General features: G+C 43.1%; 3 protein-coding genes and 1 long non-coding RNA gene across 6 annotated transcripts; 1 reads left to right on the top strand and 3 right to left on the bottom strand.

Moving 5' to 3' along the window:
• Positions 1–1,384: 1,384 nt before the first annotated feature.
• LOC107223457 lies at positions 1,385–2,189 on the bottom strand. Its single transcript, XM_015663136.2, has 3 exons — positions 2,036–2,189; positions 1,824–1,924; positions 1,385–1,699 (listed from the first exon to the last, which is right to left on the bottom strand). Exons 1-3 carry the CDS (start codon positions 2,051–2,053, stop codon positions 1,582–1,584), a joined length of 237 nt encoding a protein of 78 aa, XP_015518622.1. The 5' UTR covers positions 2,054–2,189; the 3' UTR covers positions 1,385–1,581.
• Positions 2,190–3,400: 1,211 nt separating this feature from the next.
• LOC107223459 lies at positions 3,401–6,102 on the bottom strand. 3 transcript variants are annotated; one of them, XM_046744466.1, is made up of 3 exons: positions 5,727–5,952; positions 5,032–5,139; positions 3,401–4,132 (listed from the first exon to the last, which is right to left on the bottom strand). In XM_046744466.1, exons 1-3 carry the CDS (start codon positions 5,880–5,882, stop codon positions 3,929–3,931), a joined length of 468 nt encoding a protein of 155 aa, XP_046600422.1. In that variant the 5' UTR covers positions 5,883–5,952; the 3' UTR covers positions 3,401–3,928. The 3 variants fall into 3 exon arrangements, with proteins under 3 accessions (XP_046600422.1, XP_046600424.1, XP_015518624.2); XM_046744468.1 differs by lacking the exon at positions 5,727–5,952 and adding an exon at positions 5,964–6,102 and having other exon boundaries at positions 3,403–4,132; XM_015663138.2 differs by lacking the exon at positions 5,727–5,952 and adding an exon at positions 5,390–5,526 and having other exon boundaries at positions 3,405–4,132.
• On the top strand, positions 5,745–8,980 carry LOC107223455. Its single transcript, XR_006905133.1, has 2 exons — positions 5,745–5,874; positions 6,039–8,980. It is a non-coding gene; the product is annotated as an uncharacterized LOC107223455 (long non-coding RNA).
• Positions 7,953–15,022, bottom strand: LOC107223462 (ATP-binding cassette sub-family D member). The gene is made up of 8 exons (XM_015663142.2): positions 13,890–15,022; positions 13,307–13,545; positions 12,852–13,220; positions 12,048–12,142; positions 11,769–11,964; positions 11,467–11,564; positions 10,490–11,164; positions 7,953–9,419 (listed from the first exon to the last, which is right to left on the bottom strand). The coding sequence occupies exons 1-8, from the start codon at positions 14,504–14,506 to the stop codon at positions 9,375–9,377; spliced, it is 2,334 nt and encodes a 777-aa protein (XP_015518628.1). The 5' UTR covers positions 14,507–15,022; the 3' UTR covers positions 7,953–9,374.
• Positions 15,023–15,114: the final 92 nt, after the last annotated feature.

Here is a 15,114-nt window from a genome sequence, read left to right as displayed (position 1 = left end):
AAAGCTTACGATCTAAATATAACGCCAACTTACGTACGGAAATTATTGACGACCGCATGATGCCAAACACTACGAAGATCTCGGAAGATGTGACGGGTGCTGCGTTATGACGGTAATCTACAGGTTCCACAGTTGGTGCGATAGGATCGGTGTACAAAAAGAAAGTGAGTTTAAGAGAAAGTCAAAGGCAAGGTAACGTGGTTCTTGAGCACTCTGCTTCAACAGCTTCAGCAACCTCTCACGCTTCTTCGATCTTCTTCGCCCAGCTTACGCCTGTGCAACTTGTGGCGACGGTTTCTTACGGATAGAATTGGACGTGGAAGACTTTGTTTTACTCCCACCGGTTCATTTGGTGAGCTGTAATCGCACGTTATACTCGCTTCCGATTCGACGACATTGAAGGTCTTTGCCTTCTATCTTCGGTGATGAGATGCATCGTGCGAAACCCATACAACGACAATTTTACACGCAGCACCGAAACCACGGATTTTCACATGGTGTAATATGGGGGAAAAGTGTGTTATTTGTTACAGGCACGGTATGTTGGCCCAAAGAAATAGCAGTTGGTAGATTTACTATAGAATTTGATCGTAATATTCTTCGGTGCCATCTTCTTTAGGTGAAAGTTGTTTTCATTCTGTTTTGATAAATAGTTGCGTGGTTCTACTTAGCCATTTTTTATGAAATTCAAGTGATAGCTCGTGTAGGTTTCGGATTTGCTTTCGCTGTACTGCAGATACAGCCTTGAGTGATTTACGAATTTCGAATAGTCAATGAAAGGGGAAAGGCGAGTGTTCGTCGTAGTTATTTTGACATTTCAAATCCGATAAAGCTGGCGTTGCAAGGCTTGACCGAGGTGAAATTTTTCACCGCAGTCGCTTCGTCGGGAAAAAAAATGTTTCCCCCACACTTTGCAATGCACCTACGCGTCAATGCAGGGTAGGATAAAAGTCATTGTGGCGACGCAGCGCTGTTTACGCAAGTAAAACGCAATTACTCGATGTTCCATAAACAGGAAGTTGATTCTTTAACCGATACTTCCGCCAATACGTTCGTGACACAAATGTCAAATGCAATCCTTTATTCATCACGCTCTATCAAAGAATGGAAACCCGATACAGTGCGTATTGCTCACGTAACGCGCGGCCATCTATGTACAAGTATGGGCATGTATTATATGCATACAATGAAACAAGCATATTTAAAATTCCAAAGCTACGGCTTACACAATTTTTCACGGAACTTGCCATTCGTCTTTGCAATAAAAACCTTAAATTAAATATGTCGATTTAACGAAAACAAAACAAACAAATAAATAAAACTGTTGCATCCTTTAGCAGGTGAAAACAGAGATCATGAAATGAGTAAAAATCTATCACCAGAGTTAATGAAAACAAATTTATTTCACACCTATGATACATTAGATTGTTTGGTACACGATAATTTTGAGAATCCTCCCATCATTTGGAGTCGGGATGTGAAAAAAAATAAATACTATCGGTAGATCGGTACTGTTTTACCGACGTGACAGCTCGGTTGGTCAGTTAGTAGATCTTCTCCAACTACATGTGGTTAGTTGTGCTAGTGTATCCCTTCGAGAGCACTGTAAGTTTTGTATTGGTAAAGTTCTGGCCCGCCGTACCCATACAGAAGTCTCCCTCGGCCGTTCTCGTCGTAGTACGGATAACGGTACTTCGGCCTGATAATTAAAACAAAGTGATATTTGACTTTCGGATTTTTACAAGGCTAAACTCTGATAATAATTTGCGCTGCGTATGAAATCAACCAAGAAAATGAAAGCGTTATGTGGAGGGGGTACTCACCTTTCGAAGTATTGGAAATTTGGTGCCTTCGGCTGCGGTATAGTAGCTAAAATTTCACCAATTCCACAGACGGCAATCAGCGCAAAGAGCAGCACGATCCACTGCGGAGGAGACATGATCGGTATTACTTACTTACGATTAACTTCAACGGAATCTAGGCACAATTTTTTATTTAACGACTGTATCGAATGTCACATTGACGCAGCACTTACGGACAGAAATCTCGTCATTTCGTACACCCAGCGTGGTCCTGCTGCAACGAAATTATATTAACGTTATAGACGAAAACTTCGCTCAAGCTTAGCTTATCGACAACTAACACACAATTGTGAGAAATGCCGTAGGACAGGCTGAACGACGCTCTTACTGGTAAAGAGTGAAAGTTCCTTTAACCGTGGATGGACGGTTTGGTAGGGTTCGAAAGGATGTCGGTGGGGATGGTGAGAGTAGCTTCTAACCTAACTACGTATAAGCTAGTTTCATGTCAAATTGCACGTTTCCCTGCTGGGCCCAAATTCCGGAGCTATTATGTGTCGCATAATTAAGCAACTCTTGGATTTGCTTTTCATTCCAAAACCATCCGATCACGATCTGCAAACGATCGCCGCACATGACTACCAGTTGTGTGGACGGCGCGATTAATCGAGCCTTTTTTCATTTTTCCTAATCACAATCCACGTGCTAATCGTAAGCCCTAGGAATTATGGCTAATTGACAGTTTCGCAGCAACACTTCCGCATTCGATATAGTCTTAGCCTTCAGACTACGCTCCAGGCCCATGCCTGTAATTTTTTTATTCGTTGGTTATTCATGAAGCCAGTCGTGGAACGTGAGACCATTTTTTGGTACTAAAATCTTCGTCGCGCTAATTCCGATGTTTATTCTTTTCTCTTTTCTAGTTTTGCGCGACTAGAGGCATTATACCATTACAAGTTCAAGTTTACTCTTCATTTTGGCGCTTTTATTCCACGGTTAACAATAAGTGCAGACTTTGCGGATGTAGAAAAAAGGTGTTTCAACTATTATAACCGTGAATAAACTACCCTGATAAATGGCACTCTGAAATTGAGAAAAAGCGTGAACGTATATGCGACGTATTATGATCGAGCCATCGTACGATGCGAATTCGCAACTATAATAGGTGATTCACAGTGAACGATTGAGTGTTAGATCTACACGTTTCGAGCACTCTTTACTTGCAATCCAGAATGACGGCTGTTGTGCTAAAAGTAATTTTTGTCGCAACTGGGACGAATACCAATTGGGACGTTTCGCTAGCTAATTTTATGCGTGTACCTACGACAGCAAAAAGATGAAACGTGGTAAGGAGAATAACCTCAAGTCCGCAAGAATTTAGCGATCGCTTGCTTTTTCATTAAATAGTTTGTTTTCCACTAAGACATTATGGTTCAACGTGATTTTCATAAATTTATAACTTTCACGAAACCACCACAGACTAGTTTTCTCCATTTACGTGCAATTAAACGACGATCCGTTCTGCAATGAATCACACTAAGACTAATTTAAAAAATTTAATTACGTAACTACACACGTTGTTTTAAAATAAATTTATTCTCTGTAAATGATATACATATTTTATACAAAACTTATATGGTAAAAATGTAATCGCTGCATACCAATTTATTATAAATCCAAAATGTTTCTATTTATTATTAACTAGAATTTTTTTTATTTCCATTTAATCTATCTCACATGAATAAACGGGTGTTTCCCGACAATTTTATCTCCAAGAAAAAAGAACAAATTATCGTCATTTCAATTACGATCCAATATAGTGATTTTTTTTATCCAATGCACGACTGATCAGATATAAAATTCATTGACCTTGAATAATATCCAGTTTTCATAACACCAAAAAGGCAGAATTATAATTAAAAAAAATAAAAAATATCACATCAGTTCCACGCTTAAATTGTTCATCATCCGGTACACGTGAGTTAAAATCGAAACTTGAGATATATTGTATGTAAACCTACATCTCGTTGACAATTGGCTAGCGCTTCTCTCAAGTACCAACTACTAGAGCTTTCGTAAAGTGTCCATCTCTCGGGATTTAGCAACAAGCGCCGAAATCAGTGCCGTGTCTAGTAGCTCCCAGGCGTGGACGCATCCCAATTGGCTAGAATCACCGCGGGCTGTTTAACGACGGTGGTTTTTGGTGTTACTCCATGGGCACCGATCCCGTATCCCAGCCTGTCGATCAGGTCACGGCCTTGCGGTCCATTGATAGCCTCGAATTGGACTCTCCTCAATTTTCCAACATCCGGGTCAAAGTCCCAATCGCTTTTCTGCGTGAATAATTACGAGGATTATTACACGAGGCATATATTGCAATGTTTATTCTAATCACTGCGTAACCTGCTGCGGGCGCATAAGTAAAGAGAAATTCTCTCCTGTGAATATAGCTTTGAGGTTGATCCATGGCCTTGGGGCAGTAGGGGGAAAATTACTTTTATTGCCTGTTAACTTTTTGTCTTACAATTTTATTGGCACAATTGCAAAGCACACAACTCGGGTTATTTTTTTTTTTTTTTTTTACGCTATACGTCATTCAGAATCAGTGATAAAAACAGGCTTTAATTATCGCCGTGGTGTAATTATATAGAAGTAGCTCCGCGATCCTGGTCTAGGTTATACCGGTTTAAGAGTAGGTAAAAACGTGAACAAAATTAAAATAATATAAGGAAAACTTGTTTGTTTTTTGTGTCACTGTATCTGCGTTATGTAATCAGTGGCGGAAAGTCGTGACACGGAGACGGTTATAATACGGTCTTGAATAACTAATTCCGAGAGTTTAAATTTATATTTTTTTCACCGGCACTGCATGGGGCAGTATTTTTATTGACCAACTCGCCGTCGCCAGATGAATTATGAAGTACATAATTATAATCTGTGATCCCGGAAACAGTATCAAGTGTACGATGAACCCAGTAATTCCCGCTACGTCATGAGTTTAAAATAACGATAAGCCACACTTTGGGTATTCCGAACGTGCAGACTCTTCGGAATTTTCTCATCAATATTTGATCGTTCGTCATTTTCGACGACCAACAATTCGTTGAACGTTCCGCTGAGAACAGAAACGTCGTTACGTTGGAAAGGGTTCAATTTACACACAGTAAGTGGATCCTTCACCCCTCTGAAAGTTCATGAGAAAGTTGATCGGTGTAACATGATAATGGCTTACCTCGTGGATAACTGGTCTTCCAGCGACATTATCCTGCAGGAGGTCGTGAATAATACCCAGAACCGAAGCTCCTTGAACCGAATATCCACCGACTAACATCATCATCATCTGTAAACAATTAGCATCCTTTCATGTTACGCTGCATAGGCGAATTGAACGAATAAAACGATCTAATCGCGAACTCTAAGAATCGAGGCCTGCGGTGAGGGGCCATTGCTGGGCCAGAAAGACCTTCGCACGAAAGGCGAGGGACCTTCGCCTTCCATGAGTGGAACGACCGGAAGAAAGGAGTTCGCGACCTCCGTCGGGTGCGAAATTACGGTTCAACAGTGCGGTCGAGGTATTATCATTGTCTTACCAGGAACAATTTCACGCCCATATCGTCGATCGGCTGCACGTATCAACGAAACTAGAAAGCACCGTGTCGGCTGTTACGAAAGCACTCCGAGTTGTCCGAGGAATATCAAACGACTAAAACATACCGTCTTCGGTAATGCCGACGATGTTAGCCCACCAGCGAAAGAGAAAGGTTGGAAAACAGTGTTGGGGTACTGCAGTGGTCGGCTGAAATCGATGCCTCACCCTTCTCAAGTGCGGCTGGGCCCAAACGGCCCGATTACGACACTGACGACACGCGTCCTGACGTTCGCCAATTGAATATTGATCAACAATGAACCAAATTACGAAATTCTTACCTCTTCCGATCGGAATGAAAGCGATAAAGACCGATCGCTCGCATTCTTCGCACTCTTCGATTTACACTCGACGAGCACCCAGCCAACCGTCTCCGAGGGCTTCGGTACATCAGCGATGAAACTCCAAGCGGGAATATTGATCGTCGCGGTGAGCATTACTCATTTTCCCACGCTTTGCGGTACCGAGACGTGAATTTACCCGAAAGTGGAAGAGGTCTCGGTTCAAGTCTACCTTACTTTAGAGTTCATTTTCCCCGCTGTTGTTGACCCTGGTGAAGTTTTGCCGAGGATTAATCCCATTGGTGAACTCAGGTGTTTATCGGCTCGTCAAAAGTGGCCGAGGGCAACCCGTACGTAACCGAATTATGGAGGAAAGGAGTCGCAACGGTGAGAAACTTCGCGCTTGGACCTGCGCCTGCTCCTTGGCACCAAGAGGCTGTGTGGCGGATTGAGTTCGATCCTGATGCCGGTCTTCGCAAAGCACCGGACTATCAGCGTTACTTTGGACAGCGCGGTGAAAGTTTGGTAGAGCTTCTTGGTTCCGGAAACTATCGTCCGGGAAACAGTCAGATGTCTTCGCGATCCGTCAACGTTCGTACGACTCAAGTCGGACTTCAAAATTAGACGCAATATAATAACCGTCGTTGATCCAGGAACAATTCATTTATGATCAATGGGACTGTTCGCTGTTTGGAGGCGCGCTTTTTTCTCGACTTTTGTCAACTTATTTCATTTCGAGTGTATATTGAACATGCGTTTCAACTCTTTCGATGCGAATGCGTCGCAGCATACTGCATATACATACATCGTCATGCGCCGCTAAGTTGTACATGCAATTTAGTTTCATTATGTCCCAACCGGCAAATGGTATGAATCACGTATGCAGAATTACACATTTTCATGTACCTATATGAGAATGTCGACCACGGCACGATCTTGCCACGTGATCGATAGTCGAGACGCGCATACTTTGAAATTTGATGGATGCATGGTTCACATCGTTATAGCCGCGTTAGCGTACCGTTGCATATTTTTGAATGTGGTGAATCCGTGATTGGCCGCAAGTTATGATATTTTGTTAAAACTCATCAAGTCAATATATTAACTTCTTTCCTTGTTGTTTATTGACTCGACCGCAGTGATGAGAAGACTGTAATTATATTACCATCATGCCTGTGCTGTTATGTGGCTGTAATGGAGATTGGATTGTCAGTGAGTCAGGATTGAGTAAATCGTTGCTATGAGTCAGTGTACCTAATTGAAATATTTACGGACAATCTTACACGCACTCACACGTACGCATACTGAATTGACTTAACTGCCTTTCACCGGTGTGACTACATCTTCATTACGCTGATAATTTAATAAACATTCTATTTCGATATAAATTGAATCTATCTCTTCGACCTGTAAAAATACCTCAAAAGCAATCTCGAATCTTTAACGGTTGGTCAGTGTATTTTGATTCGTGAACCGAAAATCAAAGGGGTGTAGTAAATTCTGCATTACTACTACATGGCGTGACTAAATATAATTAATAATTATTACCGTAATCTACTGAATATTTCTTGCATCCCAATTATACCGACAAGTTCTAAAAGTCATTGACGCGATGCACTTTTCTCCGTGCTCAAGTCAGGTTGAGATATAATGTTATCAAATTATTGAAGTTTCATGGAGACTGATATCGCACAAAAATTTACAAACAACATTATACGCTGAACCCTAAATTCAAGATTTTCATTGGAAGATGGAAAGCTACTTCCACTGTAGACAATGTTTAATTATACGCCAAAATACTTTCACGTTAAGTTCTGTCTACGGTCTACTTTGCTATCAAGGGATAAGTTATTTGAGCAAGTTTATATCTTACTTACTTAACCATCGCTCCTTCTTAGTTTTTATCGAATAAGCATAGATTCTCAATAATAACGTAAGTATGGGTGTAGCAGTTTCTCAATTCCTCATTATCGAATGTAATTCACGGCTTCTGCAGAGTTTGTCAAACCGTTCGAGATCAAGTACAAATACTAATCATTCGATTTGTAACTAGTCATTTTTGAACTCCAACTCCAATTAAAATATTCCTCCCAGCTGGCTGAATTTATTAAGAAAGTTGAGGAAATAATGTTGACAATTGTGATCGCGTATATAAATAGCAATATGGATTCATCTTTATTCCTCATATTGAAAATGTGTCTCGTAAATAAAGCAGAGTGTACAAACTATATTTAAAAATAGTTTTATTTAATTTATAAACTAAATATATTTGTTGCAGTTTGTGATTATTGTACAAAACTAGGTATATCACATGTTTGTAGTTCACACGCGAGAAGATTTAATCATAAATTAGTAGAAGAAAAAGTTTATAAAGTAATTACAGTGGTATCATTCCGATGATCAAATCTACGTGTATTTACAATCCTCAATTTTTTTTACCCCACCACATTCAGGTATATAACAAGGACTTTCTGCGTTGCTATCTCATACTCATCGCTCGGGTATAAAATTATTCCTAATTACACTCACAGATGCCACGAGGCACTGGCTATCTCTGTAACGCAAATTGGTCACAAGCATGTGTGCATTCCGTATACGTGGTTTGATGCTGTATGATCCACACCGTTGCCTTGATCCTACAATCTGCAATTTATGATAGTCAACACCTATAATTTTTTGGAGTACTATATTATATATATATATATATAATTATATATATATATATATATATATATATATAGTACTCCAAAAAATTTACCGAAAGACAAGAAGTCATACCTGGTTGTACGGCGGAGCTCGCCCCCCTCCCCCCTTCTCTGTCACGATTAATATATTTGGATATTAAAATTACACTTATCGTAGTATATATGTAAAGCTGAACCGTGATTATTAACGTCTTCCTTGCCGCTTTTTACACACCTTGAATAAGTATAACACGCGGATTAACCGCGATCCAAAGTATGGTAACATTAAAACCTGGACGCGCGAATTACTTTTTAGTGTAAACTTCGCAGCTACTAGCATCGAATAATAGAAGTCGCGCCGAGTTTCTAAATCATTCATCACGTATGAGAATATTATATAGTGCAAAATTATCTACTTACAATTAATCGAAAATAGAGGAAAATCATACCCTGATTCATTCAATTCATTGAAGCCCAAGTTCGATCGCTACGGGTTGCTTAGTGATGAAAACTCGACAGTAGGTATTTTCCGGTTTCTTTGAAACCGGTATGCAGTCATATCCATCACTTGTAAGGGAAAAAAAAATATATACTCCGCAATGTGGAAGAATAATGACGAATATAATCTTATAATACTCAGCACCACGTCACAGTGAGTCACACTTTTGCTTATTCCAACCATGTTCAGCACAAATATCTTTTTCCACTTTTTATCAGAAAAAGAAAATGGATCTGACGAAAGAAACAAAAACAACCCAATGAAACAAAAGCACTGATTTGGGGCACAAGAGCAATGTAGCTCTCGTTTGACTGGTTTCGACCGTTCGCACGGTTCGGTTTCGTTTTTCAGTGTTCACGGCGCATTCTCACTGTATTCCGGTTAAAAGAAAATTAGTGGTTTCTTCGTACAGCTGCTAGTTGTTTTGTTTTCTGTGTAAGTATCTGTTTTGAACCAAATGCAGTTCTAGCTGATGCCCACTGGGTCCTTGGCAAGCATGTCACGTAGTTCCTACAAAAGAAACAGATGAGTATACAATTTGGTTATAGACGTGACGTGATATCATTTTGTCATAAACGAATTTTTACCACATATATTAGTGCGCGAAAAGACAACAAGGTACTGATAGTATCTAAAGATACTCTAAAATCACCTAAGCATTCCAAAACAGAACTGATATTTTTTCGACGAATTGAATCTAGTTTTTGGTATAATTTCGCCCAAGGGGTCATGCCGATATGTGGCTGTGAAATAATGAGGACTAGTGTAAGCGTATTATGTGCAACTGCCTCTAAACATCTAGCACACCGAAAAAAGTTTAAACTGCCGCTAGCTTTGCGTATGCAAGGATAGAAAAAACTGTTTGCCTGCATAATTCCGGATAAAACACCGACGAAAGTTGAATATGGAAAGTGTCTCCCGAATATCACCGCGTCAACGAAAAGTAGGGCTCAATACGTCTGCAAATGATCATTGTTCCTAATTGTTCATCCCGATTCCGCGAAAAAAGAATAGAATATAATATAGAATACATAATAATAAATTTTTGTGTAGCCATGGCAATGTTGGAAATGGCATGTAAATATGTACGTAAAATTTACTAATTCACACTAAATCGCATTTTATATTCTGTTCACTTTAACTCATTTTAAATTAATAGATTTACGCGTCTTTCTGTTTAACAACAAAAACTAAAAATGGCACATTGCTGGATAATATTCAACTTTTGTTATACTATAAATCACTGGTAATCGTAGTAACTTGCTTATCTGTCCATTAAAAATACCTCTTCCTTTTCCCGCTTGAGTCTAATATTTCGAGTGTGGTTTTCGTCATAATTACAAACACCGCGGCACCGGGAGCTACGTTACTTGTTTAAGGAATGATTGGTGCCGCATAATCCGACAAGCATTCTCACTATCAATAGTACAGAGTAAAAGCAGTTTCACAAGTTTCAACGAAAGTGAATGAGTTTTAGGTCAACTTCCCCTTAGCATCTATTAGCAACGAATCGATTTCTATCCTCTCTTTTTTTTTTCATCACCAATCAAATCGCGATTAAATTAATTCTTGTGAATAACCTGCAGTCTGTGATGGTGGTGAGGTTCTTCCTTGTCCATGTCTTGCTCGTGATTCGCTACCTTGACCTGAACGTCGCTCTGGTTCAAAGGTCCAAGATCCCAGCCACCCTCGCCGTCGAAGCGGAGTATAAGCTTGTGGAATTTGGACAGGGAGGCGACTCGGTGAGTGACCGTCAGCAAGGTGATCCCCATACGTTTTGCCGCCTCGTAGATGGTGCCCTCAGCCTCGAGACTAACGGCGCTAGTGCATTCGTCCAGGAGGGCGTACCTCGGTGCGTGGAAGAACAATCTGGCCATTGCCAGCCGCTGTTTCTCTCCGCCGGAGAGCGTCGAGTCCCAATCGTTCCGAGAACTGAGCCCTTCGGCCTCTCGCTCGGCGAGACTTCGCAGATCGACGAGATCCAGGAGGTGGAGAAGCTCTTCGTCGGTGTATTTGCCCTTCGTTGAATCGGAGGGGTATATTATCTGGTCCCTCAGGGTCCCGACGGTCATGTAGGGCCGCTGAGGGATGTAGAAAAGCGTCGGTCTCACACCAGCATAAGTGAACTCTCCGGTCTCCTTGGGGCGGGTCAATTCCCCACCGTAAACGGGCCAAAGACCGGAAACGATCCTGAACAGCGAACTCTTGCCGCACCCGTTTGGTCCTGTTATCAGTAGGTGATCGCCTGGCTGAATCTGCGTAGGTGAAAAATATGCAAAATAAAAGACAACGGGGAAGTGAAGAGGGGAAAAGAATCAAACTAATAAAACATGGATACGGTTGACACGTGCAGATCATGTATTGCTTGCCTCTGATCTTGACTTTTATATTTGAATAATTGTCAGTCTCGAGTCAGCAGCCAGGCTAATCTGAGGCTCGACGAGTTTCTTGGCGGCCAATGCCAGGCCGACTCGAAGATGCTGGCTCTATTATTAGGGATACAATTTGTAAGTTGGTGTACGGGTCGTATATACGTTTCACGTCACGTGGAACTCACCCGCAATGTCAGACTTGGCACAATGACTTCGCAGTTGGGCGTGACGATGGGGACATTCGTCAGTCCGATACTTCCGTCTGTGCTTTCGCGAACAATACCTATGAACCAAGTCGAGGATGTCGTTAAGCATCAGGTTTGCCGCAATAAGAGACGTGGTTACATGGAAATACCGTGGCGTTGTTCTTTGCGTTAATTATCTGGTTGTACAACAATTACGACCACGAAAGGTTGCAACGATTGTGTTGCCAACGGCGCAACCACCAATCATGCTCTCACAATTTTCGTTCTCCAGCCAGGCTCACCTCTTATTTGCGGTACTCCGTCCTCAAAGTGCAGAATGTTTTCGCTTGGTCGCGTTACTTCTATACCGTCGTTTCCGGTAATCGGCCTGTGCTGTCCGACGACTATTCCCTTTTGATATTTACAAAGTGCCGTGTCCTTGAAGACGTCCAACATCTCGCCAACTCGAGCCGTGTAACCAGCCAGGGCCACGGCTTCCTGAAATTTAATAACTTGTTCCAATCGACCGACCTATGTTTAATCGTGGGAATTTTAGAGTGGATCGAGGTGTGCAATACAACCTTATAGGACGACATGAGCCTCTCTACAGCATCGGCACCCGAGCTTAGAAGATACTTTGAGGTAGTCAGGTACTGCGTCCTCTCACTCACGCCAGCTGCGAAGTATTTCTCAACTGTTACTTGTGCCTTTCAACGTTTAATTGTGAAACGCGTTCGTCACGAGCGGTGTAAAAAATTAACTCAGAATAAATCAGGAGCGGCTTTTATTCTTAATTTGCGTCATACGTGAATGGTGGTTTACGTTTGTCGTTTCACTTCCTTACTATGTTGGTCGGAAAATGGACGAGACCGGGACGCGCAGTTATCTTTACATCAGTGAAATGTCAGGTAAAAGATTTGTCGCTTTCAACGACAGAATAAATTACACATACGGACCTCAGTGTTGCCTGCTTCGCTAGATTACATTTTGACTCGCTCGTTCACGGTCTTACTTTAATTACTGCTCCGGTTTCCGTATACACGTGTGCGAAACTGCGTTCAATTAATTTTTGATACCGCTTGTACGTCGGTACGTTACATCGCCATGTCAAGAACTAACGAAGATGTCAATTAAGTTCGTGACGTAAGACTGCGAATAATACGGTGGTTCTTTACGACCCGCGCGTTAAGAGAAAAACGCTGACGCTAGTAAGCTGCGGTAATATCTGTATAACAAACGACTTGTGGAACGCGTGACTTTTATGAGCGTAACCGCACGTATGGAACCGGAACTAAGCAACTTGTCGCGATGAAGAAAATCTGTTAACGAAGAAAACTCTTGACATCGAATGTCCGAGGCGATTGAAATGAAAAAATGTAACTCACTGTCGTCATTGGATGCCCGTGAGGCGGATGTCACGGGGAATAAGACTGGCAAGGCGATGACAAAGAGCCCCGTTCCCGACCAGACGTACTTCATGAGGAACTGCTCCAGCATAACGTACCACAGTTTCAACTTAAGCACTCGTCTAACATGAACGACCAGAGAGTCGTAGGCGGAGTTGAGATGCCGAAGTTCGGCATCCTGGCCACCGTAGAAAGCGATCTCTTCGGCGTGAGCGCTGACCCTCGCGTGTGCCTGTCGCAGACGCCCGCGTCGCGACGCCTCCTCGGCGACCAATTGACCAAACTTTGGCGATGCCAGCCGCAGAACCTGACCAGTCAGGCCTATCACTGCCGTTGCCAACAGCGGACCTGTGGATAAGGAAAGTCCGTGTCAGTACCTGAAACGAATGCGCCGGAAGCGGAAAAGGAAAGGGAGGAGGAAAGAAACCGAGTACCTGGAATTGTTCTGGAACCCATACGAGCCGAGAAGGAGGCCAATGCGATGCCCACAAGTGCACAGTCGAGCAAAGGTTTCGTAAGACTAGTATAGAGGTGAGCTACGGAGCTGGCCAACTCGGACAAGTCGTCGGTCAGCCGTTGCTCGGCTCCGCCAAGCCGCGAGTCCAGGGCCGAGACTCTGTAGTAGGTCTGCTGACTGAGGTACATATTGTACGCATGTTTGACTAGCCGTCCCCTGTAGAAGAAGGAACGTGTAAGGTTGGTCGGAGATTAGAGAGACTCGCGTATAGATTACGCGCGAACCGCCCACGCTATCTTCGCAGAAATTACAACTGTTACGGTACGGTTGATAAACGGCGTTCGATATTAGCTAGTACGATAAACGATGATCAGTCATAGTTACAGAGATAGGGCGATAGCTCGTCCGCTTTGTGCTCGCTTTATCACGAGCGAATGTGAAAACGATCTCATTATCCTCGCGTCCGCGATCAAGTTCCAAAGTTCAAAGAGCATTCCGATATTATCGTTGGCCGACCACTTTTTATCGTTAGAAAAGCAACCTCCATTCAAGGTGTTTACCTGAAGCTCAGGGCCAGACGCCCCTCGAAATAGCGGATGGCCGAGTTGACGAAGGTCGCAGGTAGAGCAATGCCGAACCACCGTATCAGCATCGAAAAGAAACCCCAACCGTCCCGAAGTACGATGCGCTTCACTATGCTTCCTTCCAGGGTAGCGACGTAAACCGAAAGAAACGTCCTCGCCAAAAGAGCCAGCGTAACGCTCGTCAGCAATGCTGCCTCCTTGGTCCGCCAGCCCGGTATCATAATTTTCAGCAGTGTCAATAACCGTGCCAAAAATTCACGGTCCAAACCAGTTCCAATGCCTTTGTTACCCGCAGGTAATGACGAGCTCGCCTCGTCACCGGCCGATGCTGCACCATTGTTACTCGCCTTACCGTCATCCTTTACGTTGTTATTGTTATTATTACTGGCGGTGTGTCGATGGTCCGAAATATCCCTGCAGAGGCTGGTCGCCTTCTTTTTCGCCTGCGCCGCTACCTGGTTCAAGTAAGGATATCCGAGTTTCAGGAGATAAAGGGTCGTCACGAGGCCCACGACCCCTTGGGTCAGCCTCTCCTGTCGTATGCCATATCGTTCCGAAGTCTTGTCGATCAATTTAGAAAATACGGACGACATGATGACCGATTATCCGTCACTCAATTGTACTCATCAAGGTTTCACTTTGCGTCGCGCATTCGCCGTAAGAACGTGTCAGTTCCCAGCCTCGGTGTACGCGTTATATTATATATTGTATCGTTCGCCCCTGCGAAACTGGAAAGTTTTGCAATCGCCTCCTCGTCGTCAGGACGTCGACGCACTCTTTACGGCTCTAGACCACTACACCACATGGTACAGTGTCGAGTGCGCTGATACGAGGACGCGAATCACCGCTGCCATGAAAGTTTCCGAGTCCCACTTCTACGCAGACACCCACGGTCTTAAATGGCAACAAAGAGTCGATCAGCTGCTCCTCGCTTGGAATTATTTCACTGGCCAATCTGCGCCGGGGTACGCACGTGATGCTGGTGAACTTGACAGTTTGACGTCTGACGTCTGATGTCTGATGTCTGGTATTATTCGAGGTGGTACCGCGATCGGAGCGGAGCCGTTCTGTCCTTTCGAGTTCTTTCGACGACAGCTCACGCTGAACTGCCCCACTGGGCACTGACGTTATTCCCGCTCAACTCGCTCATGGACTCGGTTATACACGGCCTCTCCTGCTGGCGGATGGTTACTCACGACCA

Source organism: Neodiprion lecontei, chromosome 1, assembly GCF_021901455.1.
Source record: "Neodiprion lecontei isolate iyNeoLeco1 chromosome 1, iyNeoLeco1.1, whole genome shotgun sequence".
Taxonomy (NCBI): Eukaryota; Metazoa; Arthropoda; class Insecta; order Hymenoptera; family Diprionidae; genus Neodiprion; species Neodiprion lecontei.
Note: the sequence above shows the minus strand (reverse complement) of the source record. Positions and strands in the feature narration are given on the sequence as shown.